General features: G+C 44.6%; 1 protein-coding gene across 3 annotated transcripts in view; it reads left to right on the forward strand.

Annotated features, from left to right (window-relative positions):
• TRPC6 (transient receptor potential cation channel subfamily C member 6) overlaps window positions 1–27,914 on the forward strand; it is a 401,605-nt gene that overhangs the window by 143,230 nt on the left and 230,461 nt on the right. For all 3 annotated transcript variants that reach the window (XM_069202381.1, XM_069202378.1, XM_069202380.1), the window contains exon 4: window positions 4,063–4,279. In XM_069202381.1, coding sequence (XP_069058482.1) covers window positions 4,063–4,279 — 217 coding nt within the window. The remainder of the gene's footprint in view (window positions 1–4,062; window positions 4,280–27,914) is intronic.

A 27,914-nucleotide genomic window follows, 5' to 3' on the forward strand; every position in this document is an offset into this window, starting at 1 on the left:
AATGCGACCGCAAAACAATGGCAGTTACCAACAACTTCAAGTTGTTGGTAACCCATTTGCAAATGGGAAGGAGTCCGTGAGGGACACCTTCCCATTCGCAAAATGAGGATACAAACATTTTTTAAGAGCAGACTGTGGTCCCACAGACCACTGCCTACTCTTAGAAAATTATTGTAATGCATCCGGTTTTTCTTTAAGTAAAACAGGCTAAATTAGAAGAAAAAAATAGCTTTATTCCTCACTTTATTTATTGCTTTTTTTGGTCTTTGACTTTTTGATTGATCAGTGAAAGAGGCTGGACACATTTCAGAAAGGAGATGGGACTGATAAGGGAAGCATAAAGATTAGGACTAGGAGCCTGTGATTGACCTTTGGGTGCACATACCACCGTGGCTGACATCCAGGTGTGAAATCCCATGAATAGTAATGTGGGGCTTTGGCCTACTATGTTAGACATCCTTTTAAGGGAAAAGAAGAAAAAGAGAAGTGAACACTTCAAAAGAAGCAGAAAATGGTCTATGAGAAGGGGAGTTTCAGACCCTAAACATGGTCATCTGCCAAGCAGCCAATTGTGTGTGGGAGGAGGGGAAGCTCTGCAAGACTTCGGCCTGGACCAGGGCTGGTGGCAAATATCTGCTGGTCTCCCTGCTGGGTGCAGGGTCATCATCCAAGAAAACCAAGAGCACCTACCCCGAAGCCTGTAGCACACTGGTTCCTTTCTGCTTGGCTTTCCCAGACCATTGTGGCTTGTGAGGAAGAGGAAACCATTGGAGGAAGCAAGGTCCAATGGGGTGTCCTAATGTGAGGACTCCACGTGTATGGTGTGATTGATTGACTGTGCGCTGTTTGGGTCTGAGCCCATGTGCAGGAGTGCCATTTTGGTGACTCCTGCATACCAGGAAAGCTGCCCTTGATTGAGTCACGAGACTTGCCAAAACCATGCCACCCTGCAGTGGTGACCCATATGCTGGGAGGAGGCCATTGCTAAAGTTGCTATTTTGAGCACGCTGAGACTCATAATCACTGTGGTGGAGGCATTTGCACCAGAGAAGTCTGCACCCATGCTGGAAGGTACCACAGCAACCCCGTATGCCTGATAGTCTTACGGGGTTGCCACTAGCAATGTTTCCAAGACAATTCAGTGCACTGCCCAATGAAAATACTGAGGTTGTGTTTGATAGGTCGATCCTGCACAGCGAGAGACCTGCCCATGATGGAGCCCCAAGTATGCTGCAGATGACACTGCATACCCGTTGGGATTCAGTCGGGAGCACCAAGAAAGGATTAACCTTCTGCTGGGAAAGGTCAACTTACCACATGCCCACTAGCTGGGAGCTGCTCCAATAGCTGGAGATTTCTAGGAGTGCCACTTAGGAAATAGAGCGCAGCTTAGGAGGAGCAGGATCAGACCTCATGGGTGCTCACGCTGAGGGCACTTTCAACAACGCTGAACACTTATGTGCTGCATGAATGTGTACGCCTTGAAATGGTCCTTGTGCGCCCCAGTGGACTTGCTGCTAATGTTGTAATGGCAATATAGACACTTTTGACTAATTCCTGAAGAGTCAAATGGGAACTCTTGATTACAGTCCATTAGGGAGCATTCCCTTGATAGGTCCACCAGTGAATTAGGAATAACCCTGAACACAATGCAAGGAAGAGAGGGGGTGGGAAAGGGATTTGCCTCACAACTACAAGAGCCCCGACTTCAAGGAGAGTGCATTGTTGCTTCTGAATGTTATTTTGACTTTGCATTTGTAGAGTTAGAAATAAAATACTTATTTTCTTATAAAAGGCAAGTATTTGACTGACATTGATTTATTGTTCGTACTGTTTGCACTTTGAGTCATGAGTCGTGTTCACTTACCTGTAGGTACTCCCTCTGGGGAGCCCTTGACTGCTCGCCCACAGCTACCACTGAGGACCAAGGCAGAAGGGGTACTTGTCTCAGTTGCTCAGGATCTATTGTAGGTTGGGCCCCAGGACTTCAGAAGTAAAATGCCTCAATCAACATGGTTGAACCTAGTAGCACCAGCATGCCAAGTAGCCCTCTGAAAGGGGTTCTGACAATATATTTAAGGAAGAGAACTCATAGTTGACTTCTTCAGGAAGTCTGAACGTGTGATCAAATATCCCAAGGATGTCCCAGATGAGGACCTTGAGTGAGCTATATAGTGGGAAATCCTTGGTGGTTGTTCTGTGACAACTGGGAGGATCCAGGGAGGGAACCTGAGGTAGAGTGTCCGGAAGTTTGGATAGAGGAATGTAGGAGGTGCTTCCTGTGTTGGGGGAATCCTGAGAAAGACACTAGCACTAAGTACAAATGGCACACTTATGCATGGCGCTTATACAGTATGAACTTGCTGGGGCAGGGAGCTTAAGTCCCACCAATTCTGCAGGTAGCATTACTTTGGGACTGTCCTACACCCTTGTGGTTTGCCTGAATACAAGCTTGTGTTGCTCTTTTTATTGGAGCATTCCTTTTCTCTTTAATAGACAGTCTAAACCTTAACATGTCTTTTGGGATTACCCCAAGAGATGGCTTTTGCTTTCTGGAATTATACTATTCAAGTTTGTATTATAGTATTTAAATGCTACAATGGTTAATGTAGACAAGACTAGAGCCAAATAACAGCAAGGGTTTGTGGCACTATCCAAAAATCAAAAAATTCTACTACACACGCAGCGCAAATGGGTACACAAATGTATATTGTCAAAGTATGGAGAGCTGCAGTTCAGAGTAATACATTTATACTTACTGCGATATCCTTACCTTTGTGATAATGCAGTAGTTAGGAGGCACACTTAAAGTGTGCCACAAACAGGTGGCACACTCTTAGTACATCTCTAAAAGTCAGCCCTCTGGAGGGGAGAAACTGGGTGTCTTGGGCCCACCAGACATCCCCTTGCAGGTGGGCGCAGTCACTCATTGCACCCCCTTGCAAGAGGATTTTGCTCTCCCATCAAAGTGTAGGCAGCATGCCGCCTGCACTGTGAAACATGGAGCAGCTTTGAAGTAGCCACTCCTTACTTCACTTGCTTCACTTGAATGCACTGACCCGAGGGTCGCGCGAACTAGCAGGTGTCCTGGTAACAGCGCATTGTTTATAATAGGAGGAACAGTCTCTGTGCCTGGCACACTTCTTGAAAGGTGTACAGTGGCACAAAATATACTTTGTGCATAATACCCCCCCTAGTGAAAATGCCATTACCTGCGTTCAGCACAAGCCAATACCCTAGTGTTTGCCTAAGTTGTGATCCATAAAACTTGGCAGATTGTTCTAGTTACAGGCATGAAATTAAAAAAAATAAAGAACCATAGCATGCTGGCGTTGCAGGGCATTGCCTGACTCAAACACTCCGAGTAAAAGCATGATACGCCAGATACTCACCATTTTGTTGGTTGTTGATTGGCATGTGTGAAAGTTCTTCATTGGCGACTTGAATATCATCACAACTTTCTTGACATCAACATGGGATAAATGTACATATTATGAATCGAAATAGCAATCCTTCACTCGAATGCAAGTGGCTCAAGTTGGACACGTGAACTATAGTTTGATTTCCACTAAATTAACTTTTCTACCATTTCACTATACGATGAGGAGCCTCCTGCTCAAAAGTTTCGCTGTGCCCACATTTGTCTCCTTTGCCAGGCCGTGCCCCCACCATAAACCTGTGGCATGGTATATTCTGTTTTTGCAGTGATATTAGCTTCTGTTTCTATCTTGCCCCATGGAAGTCACAATTCAAGGTTAAGAAGAGCCATAAAAACATTTTAAGATGTTCATTTACACCCTCGCTGAAGCTGGTATAGATGGTGCGTCACTACACCCTGGTTGATAAGCACCTTTTTATGTTAACCAAACTCAAAGACGTCCTTTTAGAGGGGAGCCCAACCATTATTAGAACAATAAGCACATGTGTGCATTAAAGCATCTTTTTTATGTCTTTCTGTGTTTTGACACACCATGCCGTTCAAATATTCACAGTGATTTTGTTGCCTTCATTTAGCACTGTGTTTTCTTCACATTTGCCTGTGCTTTGTGGCCTTTCTTTCAGCTTGGAAAGATCTTGCGAGGCCCATTCATGAAGTTCGTGGCTCACGCCGCCTCCTTCACCATTTTCCTCGGTTTGCTGGTCATGAATGCAGCTGACAGATTTGAAGGCACCAAACTCCGGCCTAATGAAACTAACACCGACAACTCAAAACAGCTGTTCAGGATGAAAACCTCCAGCTTCTCGTGGATGGAGCTGCTCATTATCTCCTGGGTAATAGGTAAAGGTTGCACTTCTGCTAACATTTTGCTACTCAACTGTTTGTGATAGCTGCCACCTTTTTCCTACACGCTTGACTGCACAAATCACTGTTTATAATGGGCACCGGTATGGCTGGTGTGCTCGTTCGCCACAAATTTAGAAAAATCGAATGTAATCAAATAGCTGTTTCACAGACTACACAGTACACAAGAAATTAGCATGAATTAAAAGAGATTCTTTTCACACGAGGCGGATTGCCTTCCTGTTATATATAATTCTCGTCTGCGCTCTGTTTTTGCAATTTGCAGTAGTTTGCAGCTGCAGGCAATTAGTCACTCTACACTGCATCTGACTAAAACAGAAATAGTGTCTTATTAGACACGTCTTAAAATAACATGCAGTTTCTCACCTGTTCTCTTCCATTTTGTGGAGCAAGTCTGTTTGCAGCAGGTGACTTGCTGTTTTACAAAGAATCTTCTGTGAAAGGGTGTGATCCCGGCTAGTGTTTTTTCGCTCTATAGGTTTACAAAATTATCCCTTTTGTGTACATGTGGCGACGGACTAAGTAGAAAAGGGGACATATTTTAGACTTGGTAGATGATGGCATATTTTACATGAAAATCTCTAAGAAAATCACCCATTTTTAGGTGGAGCATAGCAGCGCTCAAGTGCTGCTTTTCGACGTTATGGTATGTATCTGGGCTTTTAACCACACCCACCGCACGCCAATCACTATCACTCGTTCATGGGCTTGCCCTTCAAAAATCCTTTATTTTCGTTATTAAATGCTTTACGTTTGTCCCTCCTTGGGGCGGTTTAATTACCGCCTTAGACATCGCCTCTGTTACATGGCTAATTGCACTTTTGCCCATAGATTTGACTGCAACCGAACTTTTTTTTCTTTTGTGTGCTGCTTCACGCTCATGCCGTGACGCTTTAAATCGGCTCACTTATGTGAAACTATGGCAAGCAAAATGTTGGCTTGGCCGCCAGTGCTTAATTTGTGCACGTGCTCGCCGCTGATGGATCACTGCACTCGTTTCTGGGAGTGTAACCTTTTGTATCATCAGATTTTGACCTGGAGCAAGAAAGAGAAAGCGGAAAAGTGATAAAGAAAGAGGAAGATAGAAAAAGTGACAAAGGAAATGGGGCGGGCTATTGTAAAGAACTTGCAGGATTGATGTAAAAAGACAAGAAACGTAGGGTGGTGAAAACAAGAAGCTCGAGGTAGAATAAAGAATGGGCTACCTTTACGTTCGCCAGCACCGGTGGCGATCGCCTAAGAAAAACTGGGCTCTTGCTTTTTGTGGCAGTCTGACTCTACAAAGAGAAATTGTGCCCAATTGCCAAGGACAGAGGTAGAAAATTGGTGCTTTGTGCAGAGAGTCCAAAACCACCTCCTTGTTAATGCCCATCCACTGGCTCATCTTCAGCTAATCAAAAATCTCTGAAGGACAGTGAGTTTTGTAGTTTCTGGTGTGGGCTACTTTCTAAACCCGAATTTCTTGAACATTAACCTTGTTTGGAAGATTAATTACCTTTAAAGACTATGGGCCTTCATTTAGAGTGTGGTGGTCGGTATACTCTTTCGAAAAGTGGTAGATATCCAGTTCGCTGATTACCAGTGCTTTATTTATGGCAGTGAAGGCTGGTAACTCCAAGAGTGGTGTGGCAGGCAAATGGGTACATGCATGCACCACTTAAAATAAAAAGACACTTACCTCGGATGCAGCAGATGCCATGTCCTTCTCACTTCGGTCTTCTTGTCTCATTGAGACTCCAGCACGGGCCTGTGCAAACTCGCTTAACCACTCTTGGCGCTACTCTCATAGTGTTAACCAGCATAAGAGAAACACCAAGATTGGGGGGAGTGGCCTTTCTCGGTGCTCCCGAGGGCACTGGAGGCCTGTCCTTGCTGTCGACCCAGCTGTCAAAGACAGCTGGGTTGAGAGGTTAAAAGTGTCATTTTAGTTGACGGGGCGACGCTCCTCCACTCTAATGGAGGAACAGCCCCCATTACCCTTGTAATATAGAGGACAGAATATCTGCTAAGTTTGTGACAGAGTATGTCATGTACCAAACTCTAAAGAAGGCCCTATATTATACAAACTGGAGGGTATCCTTCGGTTTGACTCGATTGAATAAGGTGCACACACCACCAGCAGGAAATAACCCAGGGTAGCAGTATTACTGTGGGAAATATTTGCGCCAATTCCAAGTTTCCTAATGGGAAATGGGGAATAATGTATGAAGCCAGTTTTATCCACTAGTATTACTTCATAGTATTTTACATAAAACAATAATTCGGCCATGTGAAACTGGTACGTGGAGAAATTTAAGTGAGCAAACACCCGGGGTGCAAGCACAATTTAAGCATTTCTCCGAATTTGTAATCAGGCGCAAACAACATTTGCTCCCAATTTAAAGCTTAACGGGGTGCTAAGAATGAGATTGAGTGTGCAAAACTGAGTAAGAGCTTGAAACGGCTTCGATCACATATTAAAATAAGTACATCTTACAGAAGCACAGTTCAGCTTTTAGTCATGATTTTTCGTAAAGTCATGACCTGAAAATGTGTATTGTTGAAAAAAGTTATTTGTATGACCTTTTTCAACATAAAAAAATGATAATTTATAAAGAGAGAACTCCAGCCAATAATCCTCTTACTGCAAAATCTTTGTTGATTTACATCATTGTTGAGAGCAAAATAGCTAGTACCAAAATAACTCGTAAAATGTAAATGAATGTATAGGAATTATCCGGAAAACTCGTTTAGGATTATTTTCCACATCAAATGTGAATTCGAATTGGTAGAAGAGGACGCGTTTCATTTCTATTTTCCTTCCTTAGGGTTAAATGAGGGACAAGAGGGGATTCCCATTCATTTTGTCGTATGTGAAAAAACCTTTTACTGTTTTTTTATTTTTTTTATACTGTATTTTAAATTTTACCTGCAAAAGTACATTTATTGATACATCGTACAGTTTGATATTTTTTACATAAGCAATACCAGCCACTGAAAGCAGCGCGAGAATATACAAAATGAATGCCCTGCCAGTAGTATAGATGTCTTCCCATACAGCCCACTGATCTACCTGCTCGTTCCAATTGGGAATCGCAAGTACTAAGCTTCGCACCGGAAATAGTTCTATAACTAACATTTATTGAAGAAAGCCGTACACCACCAACAGCTCCTGCCAGGCTCCTTCAACTGCTTTAGTTCAGAATCTGTCGTTTTCACGATTCCATAGGTTCCATATTGCATGCATACGATTCCCCCATCAACATAAACAAAAGACCCTTGTACCCAGCCTGCTAACCCACTTATCTAACCATAACACCTTCTTCACAGAACATCTATGTAACTATGCATATGGCATATACAGAGAAACCTAAGGAGATGAGGCAGTGCACATCACCAACCACACCACTCCTCCCTCCTTACATAGCAAACAAAAGGGACTCACGCATGTGAGTAACATTACCTGGCAGAGCCCACAATTTCTCCCTTCCTGCACAAGAATCAAACAAAAACAATGAAACATCCCTAGGGTATCACTTAAGCAATACAACACATGGTCTCATTAGGCTGACACAAAGACAATGCCAAATAGTTTCCCTTTATGTAGCCTCGCATCATAAATGTCTACCAACAGGAACCTTGAGATGTGCCTCAGTACAGTCTAGGTTCAGCTTGTGCCCTATAACACGCCTCACTGATGTCCAGGAAAATACAGCAAATCACTTGAAAGCACTGTAATAATCAACCACGTTCAAACAACACATAGTGGAATATAGGGTTCTAATCACTCTAAGAGACATATGATTCACCTTCACAACAATATGTATAAAACACCTGAGCCACAGGACAGTCTCAGTCACCCAAATCACCATGACCTATAACACAGCTGCAAGCATTATCACTCAAAATGCTGCATAGTGAGCTGTCCACCAAAAGATGAAGCAAACTACATAAAAAATAATCTTTAGAATATGCACTTAGCTCTCTTGCCTACTAAACCAGAAATCCATTGCATGTACCAACATCCCACGAAGCTCACCCTGGCTGATCCAATGTTATCCTATATGTCACTTTGTATTTCTGCACTGTAAACACCTATGTCTAGCCATTCACTGGTATACACCTGAACATACTGTTGTCACACAAGGGCACAACTGACACCATGAATACATAAATTGCATACCTCAGAAGCATAAAACTCCACTATTGGCTAAAATGTACATGATACTCATCAGTACCGACCTGGCAACATGATACAGAGGAAGTGAACATCTATCCACTCAAGGAATAACCAGAAAGTTTCAAATACAGCATATGCCTCAGAGCAACACATTAGCATTACATTGTCTGCAAAAACATTGACCATCAATTGCATTTTAATTTATTACAATTATCGAGGTATATGGGCAAATTGAACTGTGCTTGCCTGCCTTTCCCACCTTCTTTGTCTTCTTGAGGAGAGTGGTGCACTGTCTGGCTCCACCATCTTTTATGGTGCATGGGCAGCTTTGTTTGATGTCCTTTGTTGGGCCTGGCCCTGTTACACCACAGGTCGCAGCACGACCCACGGCTCACTCCACTGTCTCCCTGGAATCCCGCATTATACAGTGAGATGTCCTATACACTTACCTGCAGCCTGGGGATTCCTACAAGGGGCAGAGGAGTGACATTCTTCACCTTGCTTGTCTGCTGGCTGGAGGCATTCCTCTCCTTGTGAGCCATATTCTTGCTGTCTGTAGTTTATTCTTCCCAGAATTCCTTAGGAAGGATTTTTACTTCACAAATCCATCATGACAGCCTAACTTCTTTCTCTACATCACTTCCTGTTTTTCGGTATATAAGGAGCAGAACTGTCTTTCTCTTTTGCGTTGCAACACTCTTCATTCCTTCTGGTGTGCCTTTGCTCCTGCTGGTGTATCCTCACTCTCGCTGGAGTATCCTCACACCTGCTGGTGTCTCCTTGCTCCTGCTGGTGATTCTTGCTCATGTTGCTTCCCTTCTGAACTTTTCTATTCCCTTGGTTCTGGCATTTCCACTAGCCTTGTCTTCACCTTCTGACCCTTGCTGCAGTCCTGATCTTCTACCATCAGTACCAATGCTCATCAACCTACCGGGACTCTTCGATCACCATCAAAGGCTTTTCCCTTCTGTGTTTTTCCTCTTGGGATCCCTTCTGAGGAGGCATCATAGCTTCCAGAAATTGTCTCCCCTACTTTTGGCAGACAAGGACAGTCAAAACCTGGACTCAAAGAGTTTCCTATCGCTCCAAGGCTGCAGACAGAAGTCTATCCACTGATGAACCTGACAGGCCCTCTCTGCAATCTCACCCCAAACCTTTTGCATTTGTCCCTCCTGTTTTGTTGAATTCATTTGTGTTATCTTTATGACTCTAAGCACTTTACTACTGCTAACCAGTGGTAAATTACTTGTGCTCTCTGCCTAAAACATAGTGAAATTGGCCTACACCTGACTGGCACATTTAACTAACTTGTAAGACCCTAGTATGTTTTGCTTCATCTACCCAAAGCCAGTAAATAAATGCTACTGACAGGACTGCAGCACTTCACGTGCCACCAACTAAAGTAGCACTTTAACCCTTGTCTCTGGTCTTTCATTGTTGCCATTTTAAACTGCCATTTAGGCCTGGCAAATAAAACTTTTACCAGGCTTAAGCCTTCATTTTTAATACTTATAAGTCACCCATTAGGTTGACCCTGAAAGCCAATAGAGCAGAATGAATGGTATTTAAAAAGTTGTCCATGTGGATTTAAGATTTGCATTTCCTGATAGTGAAAACACCTAAAGTCATTTTTCACTACTGTAAAGCCTGTACATCTTACTGGCTAATATCAGGTTACCTTCTTTCATTTACTAACTGTGGATTGGGAGCAGATAGGCATATGCTGTTTGGACTCAAATGAATTGTAATTTAAATACCTCTTTAATGGTAAAGTCAAATTTTAAATCACAGTTCTCAAAATGCCACCTATAGAAAGCTGGCACTTTCCTGTTCTAGCCCTTTGTGCTTTCTGTAAGTGTCCGGGTGACCTGGCTGTGAATGGCTGTGCTGTTGGGATTTGTGTATTACTCCAAAACAGTGACACAAAGGGGATTAGGCATGGATAAAATGGGTCGTTTTGCCAGGACTGTAGTGGATGCTATTTAGTTTTAATGGGAATCAAGAGTTTGGCTTAGATTTCTGGCTTGCAGGCCTATGCCCCGATCATCCAGGGACTTTTAATCTCCTTAGCTTGCTCTGTCCTAGCCTACATATTTAATTAATTCTTTCAAAATGGCTTCTATGTTTATAGTTAGTGAAATGTTTTGATTGTACGTTATCAGTGCCACTCTGTGAAGGCATCACTATCAGCGCAAAGTTTAGTGAGACATGTGGTTATTCACATTGTGCCCCTTTCCCACTTGTGACAGGAACATAAAGTACTTTTGGAGGGAATTGCTTATATAATTGCTGTCCCAAGCATGCCTCCTTACCTATTGTTTAGGAACATACATGCGTCAGGGGTACTATAAGATCCATTTAAATACATCTCACTGAGACAAGGTTATCAGAGGGATTCCTACCAGATGCCATCAACACCATTTATGCTGCACTTCGCCTTGATGAGACCTAGCCTTTGTCCCACCACAGAGTCTGATCACTTACACCAAAATTATATGTGTTTCTGTTTTTATGACTAAAGAATGCATGTGTGTTTATTTTAACATGATGTGTCTATGATATATACCTATGCATTACACAGGAAACCTGATACTTTAAAGTTAAATTACATCAAATGTTTGTCATAAATTGCACAAACCAATGGGTCATGTCACCTTCAAACATCTCTGACATGTTTGCAGTTTAGAGGTAACATTGGTTGTACATTCTGTGTATACCCACTTGTAGCATTTTGTAGCATTTTGTAGGGCAACTCCTACTTTATCATGGATTAATGTAGTTCCTATTGGGCCTACTGTTTATGCACGAGTCTTGTGCTACTGTACCCCACAATTCCAAGGATGACAGTTAATACTGTGACTTACCTTCTGTTCTGGTGAAGATGGATTTGATATACATCTTGGTCCAGGAGCAGTAGCAATGGCAGGATTTCTATGACCGGGTTCATGGTGGCAGGAAATGTGAAAACTCTGAAAAAGTTGACTTTCATCCCTTTATCGATTCCAATCCGCCAACTCAGGTGTGGAGGTCTAGCCCCTACAGTTGCGACAGCAGGAAGGCGCATCCTAATTGATTTGGTGGAAAAAGTGACTATTTTTGCTTATTTCATATACAACATCACTCTACGCTTCTGAGTGTGTTGATTTTACTAGCAATAGGTGCCATGCACCTGTCTTGTCTATTTTATGTCCCCTTGATGAGATCTAGGCCCTGATTTGGTCACATTTTGCATGTGGTTGTGCCAGTTTTTTGGCGTAGTCAGAAGGCAAAATGCTAGCTGAGATTTACAAAGCCAAGCAGGGGCTGATTTGTGTCACCTTGCATGATGTTTTTAAAAATAGTAATGCAGCACAGTGCTTTGCTCTCCGTAGCATTACATTACATGCGTCAGGTACGTGTAGGTGTTACATGGTTGCAGCACGGCATTCTCATGGATCCAGCCATGTATTTGGAAGCCAGCCCAGATTTACTAAAGGTAGTAATTTGATTCTGTGGTAAAAGTGACTGGAGACCATCCACCAGTTGCTTTTGCTTATGGCGCCGTCAACACACAGGGTGACTCATGGGGGTGGTGGCAGTTCATTGGCTGCCTTTCATCTATGGACCCACCAACATCTAAATAGAGGGGGCGGCCTGCCTAGTGAGTAGATGGGAAATCTTACAGAAATCAACGCTGGGACCGTTAGAGCCAAGATCTAAATCAGGCCTTCTGTGTTCCCTTGGCTAATTCAGTCTCCTGCTCCTATTCTTCAATATAGTTTTTAGTTTACTTTGATAACAGAATACATGCATGTGTGCTAAGACCATACATTCCTTGAAGCTTGCAAACACTAGATTTCCTTTAACTAAGACCTTGCTGGTCATGTATTCTATTTTGAAGTGAACTCTTCACCTCTCCAGCATCAGCACACATTTTAGGCCTACACTGCTCTTTCTAGTTGTATTTTTTGTAAGGTACAATGTGATATAAGAAACTGATAGACCGAAAGCTCAATCACCAAAAATGCTTGACAAAATGAATTTGTGATTGCAGCTCTTGGTCCTTCTTTATATTGATCACTAGCAAGTTTATTAACTCGTCTATCAATTAACTGAACACTTGAAAATCACTAAGTGTGACCTCATCTGCCTTCGAGGTTTCATGTATCAAACTAATTTAAGAACTTTTTGGGGAATGCATCCAAAGCCCATATATCAGGGCTGAAAACTGAGATTTTATTTATTTTCCAACATCTAGGTATACTAAGGACAGGGGCTTGATTAGTGAAAGACATCTGTAAGGCCTATACATGTGTAAATTGCCTGTGTATAATGCCTGGAATTTTTGCAACTGTGTAAGGACAAGAGTAAAGGTGTGCTTATCATGAGTGTAATTACTAATTTATGCATGAATAACACACTTGTGAACTTACTTTATGCCAACTGAAATTTGCTTTGTTGAATTAGATGAGTGTCAAGAAAATCCCTTGTCAATTTAATAGAAGAGCATGGGTACTTAGACAAGTAAAACATGGTGTCACTGAAGGACTGATGTGTTTCACTTGCAGTATTCAGTCACTAAGTAAAATTGAATTTCCAATGAAATCCCACAATTCCCATTTCTATTTTTGCTTATTTCATATACAACATCACTCTATGCTTCTGAGTGTTTTGGTTTTACTAGCAATAGGTGTCTTGCACCTGCCTTGTCTATTTTATGTCCTCTTGATGAGATCTAGGTCCTGATTTGCTCACATTTTGCATGTGGTTGTGCTAGTTTTTTGGCGTAGCCAGAATGCAAAATGCTAGCTGAGTTTTTCAAAGCCAAGCAAGGGCCGATTTGTGTCACCTTGCATGGCTTTTATTAAAATAGCAATGCAGCACAGTGCCTTGCTCTCCGTAGCATTACATTACATGCGCCAGGTACATGTAGGTGTTACATGGTTGGAGCATGGGCGTTCCCATGCATCCACCCATCTATTTGGAAGCCAGCCCAGATTTACTAAAGGTAGTAATCCTAGGTTTGCCCCAAAATGGTGCACCTACTGAGGAGAGGCATAACAAGGAGAAATCTCTTATTTTCTTCTGATTACTTCCTCTTTATGTGTGTGCTGAATTCTATTAAATTCAGAGAAAGAGGAATATGGCTCTGAGGATTTTCTTTTGCGATAAGGTGTTCCTTCCTGAATAAAAACAATCCTGCCCATACCACAGGCACCCTTGCAGCATGGCACAAGGGTGTCTACATTGGCGTGAGGCAAAACACAATGCTTCAGCACTAGAAGAGACCAGAAGTGTGCGGTATCTTAGTAGATATGGTTAGTTTCTGCTCTCTCCATTTTACACAACACAGCTGCCCTGTGTTGCATGACACATTAGCAAAGATGGCTTTTAATCTGCCCGTGCATGAAAAAAAAATAATGTAACTTTGTGCTTGTGTAAAGCTCTCCAATACCCTTGGGGCGACTTTACTCTCTCTTTCTCTCACTCTTTCGCTCTCCCCCACCCTCTCTCTCCCTTTCACTCCCCCTCTCTCTCTATAGTTACTTGAAAGAACTCTAACAATAACTGTTGAATTTCTATGGCTTTCTACCAGTAGATTCAGAACCTAACTATACCGTCACTTTAACCTTTGTTTTTTTAAGTGAATTTATATATATATATATTTTAATCTATTTCCTATCCATAACATCCCAGTAACATTTGTTTTTTTCAGTGAATTTCTATGTTTTTTCGACATATAGTAATGTTAGACCTGACAGCCTTTGCATGGTCATCCCCCCAACTTTTTGCCTGCCTACTTTCACTTTTCTGACACAGTTTTTGCTGGTTTTAGGACTCTGCACACTTTACCACTGCTAATTAGTACTAAAGTTCATATGCTCTCTCCCTTAAACAAGGTAACATCGGTTCACACCCAATTGGCATATTGGCATATTTGATCTACTTGGAAGTCCCTAGTAAAGTGCACTACATGTGCCCAGGGCCTGTAGATTGAATGCTACTAGTGGGCCTGCAGCCCTGGTTGTGCCACCCACATAAGTAGCTCCTTAACCGTGTATCAGGCCTGTCATTGCAAGGCCTGTGTGTGCGGTTTCACTGCCACTTCGACTTGGCATTTAAAAGTACTTGCCAAGCCTTAAACCCCCCTTTTTCTACATATAGGTCACCCCTATGGTAGGCCCTAAGCAATGTTCCCTCTATTGTTTCCCACTGTGTGCAGCAGTGTAAGGTCTCTGTGAGCTGCAGCCAAGGATACGTGCACCAAGAAATTGACCATTCACGCGAGCACAGTGCATAACTACCAAGATCATTGGCATTTTTCTCTCCATAACTTTAATTTACCACTAAAGAAAAAAAGCCAGGGCATTAGAAGGTAAAAAGAAGAAAATAGAATCTCATTCACGTCAGGAGCAGCGGGGGGCACAGATTAAGTTGAATCAATCAGTGCTTGGTACTTGCTCTACACAGAGGAATGGAAATGATGCTTGGCTTCCAGTGACGAATTACAAGACTGTAGAGAAGAGTTCCACGCAAGCAAACAAATAGTAAGTGACAGGCAGGCTCCAAGCCCTTTACTGTACACAACAGTCTCCCAAGCAAGACTCAGGCGATAGCACATGCACTCACAGCAAGCAACAGAAAGGTGACAAGAACAGCCTTCCACTGCGTAGCTTCATGTGGCTCAAGCATTTACTGAGAGTAAAAGGCACATAAGGGAAAGACGGAGGAAAAGAAAAACAAAAAAGCGTCACAATGGGAGAAAGCAAAAAGCTGCAAAAGTGAGCTGAAGGGCCAGGGACTGTCTTTAAATGGATTAAAGAGGCCCAAGATGGTTCAGTATTATACTGGCTCAGTATTCCGTGTTTGCACTTTTAATTGCAGCAGCTGTTTGGGCACCGGCACCTTTTTTATTTAAGAGGAACGTTTTACTTGTTGTTTCCTATTTTTGAGGGCTGATACTTATTTTTCTTACTCAAGCATTTACTACGAGTAAAAGACACATATGGGAAAGACGGAGGAAAAGAAAAACAAAATAGTGTCACAATGGGAGAAACGAGAAAGCTGGAAGAGTGAGCTGAAGGGCCAGGACTGGTTTTAAATGGTTTGAAGAGGCCCAAGATGGCTTCAGTATTACTGCCTTAGTGTTCTGCATTTGCACTTTTAATTGCAGTAGCAATATGTTTAAGAAGAGGGATTTGGGCACCAGCAAGTTTTTTTTTATTTACAAATTACGCACTGGAGAGAACACAATGCCCTCAGTGACAAAATGAACATTTTATCTAGCAAGCGATCACCCCTGCCAGCTAGCCTGCTGATAAGCGTTATTTATTGCCCTGAATGTGGCCCAGTGCCCTCCAGCCAGACAAAGCTACTTAAACTCCGTGACCTGCATGCTTTATAAATGTGTGTGCGCGGTGGGAAAAGATATTGTGTGAGCAAGCAGACGCGTGCACCTTAAAGGGAACATTGGCCCTAAGTATCCCATAAATCAGGACATATACCTGTGTGTTTTATGTGTCCTGGTAGTGGAAACCTCCTAAATTTGTTTTCCGCTACTGTGAGGCCTGCTGCTTTTATAGGGTGCTGTGTAGGTAAAAGGCAGGACATATACCTATATGTCATGGTAGTGGAAACCTCCTAAATGTATTTAGTAGGCTAACATTAGGGCTACCCTCATGTACAGTTTGAGTGGCAGATTCTGATCAGAAAAGGGTAAACAGGTCATGTTTAGAATGGCCAGAATGGTAATAGAAAATCCTGCCTATTGGTGAGGTTGGATTTCTATATTACAATTTTAGAAATGCCACTTTTAGAAAGGGAGCATTTCTCGGCACTTAAAATCTATCTTTGCCTTACAGCCTCTCTCCAGTCCACGTCTGGGGTGGGCTGGTTGAGAGCTCCCTTGTGTATTTCACCCAATCAACCACAAACACAGGATACTCAGTCACACCTGCACTCATCTGCATACTGAATGGGTCATCCTGGGCTGGAAGGGTGGAGGGGCCTGACACTTACATTTCAAAGGCTAGTGGCCTGCTCTCACAGAGGGAACTGCCAAACCCCCTGCTGGGACCCTGGCAGACAGACCTGTACTGAAAGGGGACCTTGTGCACTGCAAACCACTCTTTGAAGTCTCCCCCACTTCAAAGGCATTTTTGGGTACATAAACTGGGTCCCTGACCCCACCAGATCAGACACTTCTGGACCAGATTCTGCAACCTGTCAAAAGGAGCTGCCCGGCTGCCCAAAGGACTCACCTGGACTGCCTTACTGTGAACGACTGCTGCCTTGCTGTTGCCTTGCTGCCTTGCTTGTCTCTGAGTTTGCTGAGAAGCTCTGTCCAATGGCTTGGATTGAGCTTGTCTCCTCTTACTGAAGTCTCAGGGAGAAAAATACTTCTTGTATGACAAAAATCGATGCACAGCCTGCCAGAAACGATGCACAGCCTGCCCAGTGATGAGAAAATTGCTGCATCGCCGAATCGGAATGACACAGCCCGGCTCCCCAAGTGGAGATAGATGCAGCGCCTGCGTTGTGACCAGAACTTCAACACACAGCTATACCGGATCGACGCACAGCAGAACCGGAATGAGGTAGCCCGACTTCCTAAGTGAAGAATCAACACAGTGCCTGCCGTGCAACAGAAACTCCTTCGCATCGTCCACCGGATCGAGGCAGCGCCTGTGACTTCATCCCGCATGCCCAGGATTTCCACGCATCATCCCTGGGCGTCAAAAGAACCCCGCATTGCAGTGAGAATCCAAGACTGACATAAAGCCCTTGCAGCTTGGGAAGAAATGACGAATCATCTGTGCTGCATCGGGGAATCTGACGCACACCTTCCTTTTTCCACGCATCTCCTCTTCTGCGGTCTCCGTGTGTGTAATTTTGACACAAACCAGGTGCTTTGTGCACACAAGAGACAATTACTGATTTTTAAAGACTTAAGACTGTTCTTAACATTGCAAAAGTAATATTTCAAATTGTACTTATCAAATCTTGATCGTTTTGACCTTAAATTAATCAGATAACTATCTTAGATTTTTCTAAACCTGTGTGGTGTATTTTTTGGGTGCTTTCACTGTGTTATTGCATGATTTATTGCACAAATACTTTTCACATCACCTTCTAAGCTAAGCCTGACTGCTAGACGCCAAGCTACCAGAGGTTGGGCACATGATAATTTGGATTGTGTGTGACTTACCCTGACTAGGATTGTGGTGCCTACTTAGACAAGGGTGCATACCTCTGCCAAATAGAGACCCCATTTCTAACAAGTAATTTTCATTGTTATACACTAATCTAGCTGCTGTTGCATACAGCCTTTTGGCTGTGCACGTCTGGGTTGTCCACAGCACCTGGCCACAATCCCTATAGCCACCTAACCCCACATGGCCCCCCTTCTCAGGCCAGTATCAGCCCCAGGGACCCCATTTACCAGGCCAAGTGTAAATATTACATTTTTTGGGGGGGGAGAGGGGCTGTAGGTAGTGGTCCACGATGCTGCAGGGGGTGCAGAATCAACCCCAATCTCTTTTTTCTTACATCTGCCCTGGGGAGGTGGTGGTTTCCAGGGCTGCAGGGGGTCCAAAATAGACCCACCTATTTAATTGTAAATTTGTCCTGTGGAGGTAGTGGACACCGGGGCTGTGGGGGGGTCTTGTGCCCCCCACCCGATCAAATAATGTCCTGGGGAGGTCATGGCCCTCTGGTTTGCGGGAGGCAGGGCAGCCCCCCTGCTTTAATATTAAATAATGCCCCAGGCAGGTTGCATCCCTAGGCCTACTGGGCTCTGGGTGGGTCAGGTGTCCCCCGCAGCACTTCAATAAACATTGCCCCCAGGACTTGGCCCACTTTGGGGCTTGAAAAAGACAAAGCGCATGCTTCATTTTTTTTATTTAACTTTTTGCCAGATCCCACGCGAATCAAGGCAAAACATTTTTTTTAATTGCTTTTTTGCTCTGGGGGGGGGTAAGTGGGTTCCTATTGAACCTCACCCAGAGTTAACGGGCTAGGGTGTCCGTACCCTGGCCCCTTTTCTTTTTTTTTATAAGCCAAGTCCCAAGATGGCTGCCAACATTTCCTGGTTTGAAGTGTTGGCAGCCCATCAGATCTCAGCACGAGATTGGAAGGAGTCTCATAACCTTCACGTCACTGTATATTCAAATTTGGATTTTCTTCAATTTCTCAAAAACTACTAAACAGATTTACACCAAATAACAAATAGTGCTCTTTCTAGTCCAAGAGCTGCCTTTCTGCCAAACTTGGTGTAATTCCATCCACTGCCTTTATTGCTGTTCAGTTTTTCCTATGGGAATTAACATTGGAAATGCTCTCAATTTCACCCCCCCTTATCTCGGACCCTGCTTCACAGATCACCCAAAACTTTCCAGACAGCAGCCCACTTCACTGACAATTTGTGGGGGAAATTTTTGGGAAGATTTGTCAAGCAGCACCAAAGATATAGGCAAGCAAAAAACAGCTTTTACTGTATAAACTAAGTCCTAATTATAACTACCTAGTGGTGACTGCCACTAGGTAATGCACTCACACATGCATACATATATATAGTGTATAATATATACATATATAGATATTTACTTATTGGCAGTCGGCACTAAGTGTGGGCCTAGCTTCTATAAAAAAAAGAATGTTTTTGCTTGCCTATATCTTTGGTGCCTGTTGACAAATCTTAATGAAACATTTTTGAAAAATTCAACGCTCACATGAGTGCTGTTTGGGAATTTGGCAGAAAGGTATTTTGGTGAAAATCTGTTCAGCAGTTTTTTAGTAATTAGAAAAAACACATTTTTATATATAGGGATGCTAAGGCTTCCCAAACCATTCTGATCTCATGCTGAGATTGGATTGGCTGACAACACTTCAGTAAGGAAGTGCTGGCAGCCATCTTGGGACTCAGATTCAGCCGGGTTCCAGAAAGAAAGATAGATAAAACAAAAGGGGCCAGGGTAGGGAAACCCTAACCCCTTAGCTCTGGTGCGGCGGGTCTCACAGCGGATCTGCCAAAAATTAAAAAAAGAAAACAAGTGTGGGTTCCTGTGCTTGTTTTAATGAAGCTCCTGGGTGGGCCTGGTCCCAAGGGCATTAAAATGATCAAGGTGGGGGGTGTCCAGCCCCCCCGCAAACCCGGGGAATGCCACCTCCCCGAGGCACTAATTGAAACCAGTGCAGTGGGCTAACCGTCTCTCTCCCCACAGCCCCGGGGACCACCACCTCCCGGGGGACTTAGTTCACATACAGTGCAGGGGAGCCACCAGGCCTCCCCTTCAGCCCCAGGAACCACCACATCCCGAGGCACGAATCTAAACCAGTGCAGGAGGGCTGCCTGCCTCCCTGCAGCCCCTGGGACCACCTCTGCCCTGGGGCTCAATTCAAATACAGTGCGGGGAGGCCGTGTAGCACCCTGCAGACCTGGAGACCACAACCTCCATGGGGACTCAATTCAAATACAGTGCATGGGCCACCCAGCACCCGGCAGCCCTGGGGTCCGCCACCTCCTCAGGACTCAATTAAAATACAGTGTGGGGAGGCTGATTGACACCTTCGCAGCCCTGGGGACAAGCACCTCCCCAAGGGTCAATTCAAATACAGTGCGGGGGCCACCTAGGGACACTAATCAAAACCAGTGCGGGTGGGAGCACCTGGTTGCCCACAGCTCCTGAGGTCATCACCTCCCCAAGACTCAATTCAAATACAGTACGGGGAGGCCACGTGACCCCCGCAGCCCTGGCGACCACCACCACTCCGGGGCTCAAATACAGTGCGGGGACCACCCAGCTTCCTGGAGTCCCAGAGACTGCCACCTTCCTGGGACACTAATCAAAATCAATGCGGGGAGGCACCGTGCCCCCCCAGCCCGAGACCACCACCTCCCTGGGGCTCAATTCAAATACAGTGTAGGGAGCCCCCCCCCCCCCACAGCCCCAGGGACCACCACCTCTCCGGAGCTCAAATTAAATACAGTGTACAGGGCTGCACGCCCCCGCCCACAGCCCAAGGGACCACCACCTCCCCGGGGCTCTATTCAAGTACAGTGTGGGGGCCGCATGGCCCCCAAAGCCCTGAGGACTGCCATCTCCCTCGACCTATTTCAAACATTGGAGTGGGCCAGTCGACCCCCCCTTGATGAACCACAGATAGTCCTGGAGACGCCACCCCCAAGGCCAGCTCCTGCTATGTCCCAGGGTGCCGACACCAAGGACATAGCTGTTTGCTATTACCTGGCGGAAGCTAATAGCTCCCACCAAATTACAGCAAACACTCTACTCAGATAAAGTGAGAGCTGTAAAACAGCTCTCACTTCATGCAAGCTGAGGTTTCCTCTGTTTCCCTGCCTGCAGAGATGCAGACTGGGAAACAGAGGACACATTGTTCTTTCAGAGAGGGAGCTGCTTTAACAACTCCCTCTCTGAGACAGCAATACTGAATCCCACACGAGGTGGGGAGCCGGCTGGGACCACAGGGGCCTTCAGGTTCCCCCTACAGTTCCCAGCTTTGTCACTGGGTGCCCTGGGGGGCATCCAGGCCACATGGCTAGGAGTCGAGTCCTCGGGCCGAGATTGGCCTATGGAGGGGGGCTGCATGGCCCCCTCCCTCAAAAAAAATAATAGATAGGTTGGGTTTTGGGAATGAGGTCCACTAGGGCTGAGATCGGCCTGGGGAATGGGGCTGCAAAAAAAGGAGGAGGGAGTCCCAAAACGTGTTTTCCCTATGCCATTTCCCATAGTTATTTTTGACATGACTACAGCCCGAACTGCTGAATGGAATTGCACCAAATTGGCAGAAGGTTAGATCTTGGTCCATTAACATCATTTTTTGTGATTCAGTGCAAATCCATTCAGTAGTTTTGGAGGTATGAAATGAAAAGGAAATATGGATATCTAGGGAAGTGGATCCTTCACACATCCACTTGCGGGGGATCCACAGATCCTGGGGAAAAGCAAGACTCTTATTGGCTGGCCCCAACCTAACAGGAAAGTAGTGGCTGCCGTTTTCTTTCTTCAGTGGGCCAAGGGAGGGTAAAAAGGAGACATGGAGGGGGTCACTCAGAGACCCCCTCATGGGCAAAAAATGTGCCTTTTTTTTAGACTGAACCATGGATCCGCAGGTTAGCCACGGGGCTCAGCTGGACCTTCAGTGTAAGTCCTCTTAGGAAACAAAAACATATTCACACTTGTAACCCCCGCCATGCATGGGCAAAGGCCGTGTGCAGCATAGGGTTGGGTGGATGCAGAGTGTTTGGCCACAGGGTCTGGCCACAAGCCAAGCCCTGTGGCCAACCCCCACTGAGCACAGCCAAAGGCTGTGAACGGAAGTGGTTTCATTAAGGTACGGTAATTATATATTACTTTACATTAAAAAAATAGACATTCACTAAGAAAATTAAAAATTACAAGGGCGTTATAGTTAGGTTGGTGTTTTACCCATACTTAACCACAGAAATTCAGCAGTTACAGTTATACTTATATTTATGCTTATCTGAAGAAAATATGTAAATGCATTAAATACCTTAAGGGCACAAGTTATAGTTTCATAAGTATAACTATAACTGCTCAATATCTACGGTATTGTATGGGTAAAATATCAACCTATCTAAAGTGTTCCTGTAACCTTTTGTTTTCTTAGTGAATATATATATATATATATATATATAGTGGGGGAAACTGGATGTATTCCCAAGCAATCTGATGTTGATTCCAACATGAAACTGACATCCCAATGAAGGTGAAAACTGTTGCACCATGACTTTTAAAAGTTGGATGAATTCCTGAAACTTTCTAGTCTTTACAACATCACAGGCTAACAATTACTGCAATTGCCTCCATGGTTTACCTAAATTAGTCATGTTTTGACTAGGCATGGATAGCATGTACGCCAATCAAGTGGCTAAAATGTGTTGTTACCTAAAATAAGACTCACTAAGAAATTCTACTGTGCCCTTTTTTGTTTTCCATATTCATCACCCCCAAACTTCAAAGTTTTCATGGTCTGGTGTAACAGCACAGCTGTGGCCAGACAATTATGTGAGGATTACCAGAGAGGAGCTTTGACTCCGCCCACATGTTGGGAACCAGGAGTATATGTTTTGATTGAGCAGAAGTAGCATGTCTTGTTTTGTTATATTTTATAAAGACCATCACTCTATCATCATAAACTTCTCCACATTTTGGGGGTCATTCTGACCCCGGCGGGCGGCGGGAGCCGCCCGCCTGGAGGGAACCGCCAGAATACTGCTGCGCGGTCAAAAGACCGCCGCGGTTATTCTGGGTTTCCCACTGGGCTGGCGGGCGACCGCCAAAAGGCCACCCGCCAGCCCAGTGGGAAACACCCCTCCATGAGGATGCCGGCTCCGAATGGAGCCGGCGGAGTGGAGGATGTGCGACGGGTGCAGTAGCACCCGTCGCGAATTTCAGTGTCTGCTGAGCAGACACTGAAATTCAAAGTGGGGCCCTCTTACGGGGACCCCTGCAGTGCCCATGCCCACGACACCCCTCACCGCCATCCTGTTCCTGGCGGGCGGAACCGCCAGGAACAGGATGGCGGTGAGGGGGTCGGAATCCCCATGGCGGCGCAGCAAGCTGCGCCGCCATGGTGGATTCCCATGGGCAGCGGAAAGTTGGCGGTACACCGCTGACTTTCCGTTTCTGGCCGCGGCGTCAGAATGCCCGGCGGAGCACCGCCAGCCTGTTGGCGGTGCTACCGCCGGCCCCGGCGGTCAAGGACCGCCGGGGTCAGAATGACCCCCTTTGTGTTTATAACCGTTTAAACATTCAATTCAAATGAGGGAGAATGCCCCAGTTTCCCATTTCTTCAGCTAGCGAATTATCACTTGCATAATTTAAATTGGTTGTAATATGGCGCAATTCATCATAACCGAAGCTACAGAAAAAAATAGAAATGAAACCCCTGTATGCAGGCAGTTGTATTCATGTTTGTTAATAATGATGTTTTGCTGTTTACCTTATGAGCATGGACATATTGCTAAAATGTTACATGAGCTAAAATGAGCTGATATTGCATGTGCTAACAGAAACATTAACATTCATTAACATTCAATAGCACTGCACAATTGTCTTAATCAAGACGGCAACATTCTGGACCCACTGCCGTGTAGCCTATTATGAAGGTTGTTGCAATAATATGAGCTGAAGTAAATACATGTAGCGAAAAACAGAGGTGTGACACTCAGGAGGAGAGGAAGAGCCTTCCTAAGCATGCACAGCAGATGGTAAACAGTGCTTAATTTGTAAAAAAGATAAATGGCAGGACCATTGTCAGAAGGCCTCTGCAGCTTGCACTACCCATTGCGCCTGCCAGCGCTGCTAATACCAACACAACTACTAACCACCACACTCCTAAAGGTGAGACAGTATAGACTATTCCAGGCCTCCATAGCAATAAGCATGGCGTGGGTGACAGGTTAGTAATTTTTAAATGTATATTGAATTAATAAACAGCTATTGTTGTACTTATCTCCAAATTAGACAAGCAAAACCACCATGTGGCAGGCTGTCATGAGTGCCAGTGCTAGGTACCAGAAACCACAGGCTCAAATTAAGTACTGATAGTAGCATGATGTTGCAGCATTTGTCTGCTTTTCTAGAGAGGTCTCTTAATCAATAATTTCTCCTGAGGATGTAATAGTCCGACCTGAGTGAGGAAAGATCCCTTGCAGCCTGACCACAGGGCCATATTCCACCATTCAATGCCAATAACCAGCAGCTCCATATTATATTCGGCGTCAGGGGTGTGTGACCTGTCTGTTGTTGGATGGCCATCAAACAATCCTTCAGCACCAACATGGGGAGCATAGCATGCCTGCCCATTCAAACGATCGAATACGTTCTGAAGGCAGACTAAAATAAATGTTAAACAGTATGGTGGAAACCATAATCTCTGTGGGATTGCACCACGGGCTGCTGAGCAAGTAAATGTAAAAGGAGGGAGAAGTAAGGACTATGAGCGTATTCCAGAAAATACTGAAAGCTGGACAAGAACCCCATACCTATTCCAAGTAAATCTTATAACGTTACCCATATCCAACACTGAAGAGAGTCAACAGAATTAGCTCTATTGTATACCTATCCTCTGCAAAATTAATGATTTCTTCTACAGAAAGAAAAAAAGCTGACCCTGTGTCTTTTTCCAGGTGAAAACCATGCTGTCAGGATTCTAAGACCTTGGCTTCTTTACCTAGAGTTGCCATGACAATGATTGCCAGGTAATTGCTTGATGCAGTCTAAGTTAGCCTTTTTCAGAATGATAAAATCAATGTTTTCACAAGTCTAGAACCCGTCTGAAAAGAGCCTCCTCTTGATCAGCGATATTTTAACATTTCATTGAGGTCATACCTTAGCAGGGATGCTCCAGGGATCCAGATTTTATTTTCAGAGTCATTGGCAAGCTCTCACTTCTGTGCTGTGACTAAACTTTTCCCAGTGGGGCTCGCCAGTGTTGAATGACAGGTACAGGACTGGATCCACTTGAGGGTGGTCACATTAGATGTTGTCATGAATGCCTTTCACCTTTGTGACAAAGTAAAGAGGGAGCTCATCACACACGCCTGGAAAAAGACATTTGGTGATTAAAAGGTTGATTTAACAGAGTGGAGTGATTTTACGTTGCCACTATTTTGGCTGACACGTTTTAAATGTAGGTATAACTTTTCGATAAATAATTCCAACTTGTTAACACTTATCACTCATATAATGTTTTACTGCTCTAGTCTGATTTAATTAAATTAGTGTTCACCTATGTCATTGTATTTTGAGAGGGAATGAATGCATATATTGTTACATCAGTAACCGGTTGCATACGATTAACTATTGCAACTTACAGTGCCATCAGCAAGGCCCCACTTCTTCACTAAACAGCAGGAGCAGCTCCTTTGCTATGGAGAAGAAGAGTCGCCTCACTGGCTGTGCCAGAAGCAGAAAAATAAAAAAATAGTTTACTGTTGTTTTATTTATCTACTTCTGGCACCAACAGCATGGCAAGGAGGGGTGGGGCTGGGCCACAGGAGGTGGGAGGGGGGAGGAGAGGAGAGGGTGCCGAAGTGTGTAAGTGTGTTTGGCTGGCCGGGTGAGGTTTCTCTAACCTGCCTGTGTTTAACAGTCGGGCTGTAGAAACTGCACAGACCCCAGGGGCTGTGTCTGAATGGCAGTGAGGAGCTGTTTTCATGTAATGTTCTGCATGAAAGTAGCATCAGGATTGCTGGGGAGCCTGTGCTGGTGTCCCACCAGTGAATGCTGGGACACCAAAAGAAGAGGCGCGAGAGGCGGCAGGAGGCGGCAGGGATAGAGGCAAGGTAAGTGCTTTTTTATTTTTATTTTTACCTCATCTCTGTCCCAACCACCCCACCCTCATCCCTCCCCTTGAGTTATGCGGCAGCCGCCTCTGCTAAACAGTCCTTTTCAGTAATCTCTTGACAAATATAAGCTGCATTTCCAATTTTACTGTTCTTTTTACTAATTTGTCTCTTTTATTTGTCAACCTTCTTGTTACGGGCTGATAAAAACACATACGATAATGTATGCTACAGGAATGTAACTAGTCAGTCAGTCAGTCATTAGTGATGTCAGGGCAACAGGCATCCTCACAGCCTTTGAAGTTTCACAAAAATATTAGTCCCAATCTTGGCTCGAAGTCATAAATACATGACGCTTCACTAGAACTCACGGTTATCTATTTCTTGGGTATTGGCTCAGCACTAGAAGCCAGAAGCTGTTTGGTATTTAGCTATGCTCCCTTTCTTTAAAGGTCTAGTGATAGCCAAAACCTGTTGATTTTACTAAAATTGGATAAATAATATACATACTTATGGGGACTTTTACTTATTTATACATGCTTTCAGCAGCCACCTCCATTCATTGGTTTGTTGTGTCATTCAAATTTTTCTTCAGCACATTACAGCATATAGAATGGGGTCCTTGGTCTACTCACTTCAGGCATTGGCCACCTTCACTCTGAATATTCATATACTGCTCTTTCACAAGAACATCCACAGACAAAGTAGTTATCTTCCCCTCCAGAGACTACAACTGCAATGTGGACTTTTGAGACCAAAACATATTCGCCGTTTAGACATTGATTTCCATTTTTAGATTGATGAGAACCTGGCAGCTCCCCCAAAAATAAGGTTTTGCCAGAACTGTGTCAGGAAAAGCATTGACACAGCCAACTCCAGACATTGTTTTCTTCACAGAAGCAAGATGGCTAGGGTGTAGTCCCAGCGGCTACAGGCTCCACCCCCGGATCCGTGTGTGGGTGTGCAATGAGAACGTGGTGTTGTAGCAGTCCTAAGGTGCACGAGGAAGTGGTGCAGCGCCGACAAGAGTGGTGGGAAGCTCAATGCTTTCCTGGGGGTGCCCTGGGGCCACAAGATTTGCTGGTCCACAGCAACGAGGAAGACGTACTCAAGTGACTGACGTTGGATGCGGCCCCCAGGAGGCATCTACATTATCTTGGCTTTCTTCAAGGTGCAATTCTCACTAAGTAGCTATGGCGTTACCAATGGCTTTATTGGCTCTGACGCTGGTCCGCAGATTGCAGCAGGTACCAGAGCAGGAACAGAGACAGAGGCAAGCACGGCGGAGCCAGCTGGAGTAACTATGGACGAAATTGTGTCCAAATACGTCAGTTCTACAAGAAATAATTCAGCCGGTGAAACACTTGGTTGACAACTAACAGTACCTGAAAAAGTCGATGAGAGTGAGCATGTTGACTCTCGCACTTTGGGCCATATAAGCCTGGATGAAACGTGGACTCAGGGTGGAGCAGGGCTTCCAGGAAAAACTGTGGTAGAGTGTGGTTCAGTCCAGTACTCGATCAGCAATGGGATAATGGTTAAGCTTCGTATAGCCTCTATTTATATCTGTGGTTTAAATAATGCCCAGAAAAGAAGAAGGGTACCTGAAGATCTGAAAAACCTAATTCAGTCTGTGAAACACTTGGTTAACGACTAGCATTTGGAGCGTGACAGAAACATGAGGCTAAAGTAGAACTGACCAGTAGGGCCCCCGTAGGTCGGCGGACTGTAAGAGGTCCAGTAAACACAAGTATTAAAACTGCTGGGCCTACTCCTGAGGCTCTAGTTTGCACTGAGCAGGCTCCTCAAAAGCAAGGAGATGGGCCACATCCCGCTTTTACTCAATTCTTTAGTGCTAGAGGGGCAGGCTCATGAGTGTGGGGGTCAAGTACCTTTGCTGGGGGTACTTAACCTGAGGCAACAAAGGATATAAGAGCAACAGCAGACCCCTATTTCCCCACAAGAGATAGACAAGAGGTGGTTGAAAGAGATGACGCGGTACCTGAAAAAGTCAATGAGAGAGAGCATGTTGACTCTCACACTACGGGCCGTATAAGCCTCGATGAAACGTAGACTCAGGGTGGTGCAGGGCTTCCAGGAACAACTGTGGGAGAGGGTGGATTACAATTGGGGGGCAAGAG

The sequence above is a fragment of the Pleurodeles waltl genome, chromosome 8, assembly GCF_031143425.1.
Source record: "Pleurodeles waltl isolate 20211129_DDA chromosome 8, aPleWal1.hap1.20221129, whole genome shotgun sequence".
Classification (NCBI taxonomy): Eukaryota; Metazoa; Chordata; class Amphibia; order Caudata; family Salamandridae; genus Pleurodeles; species Pleurodeles waltl.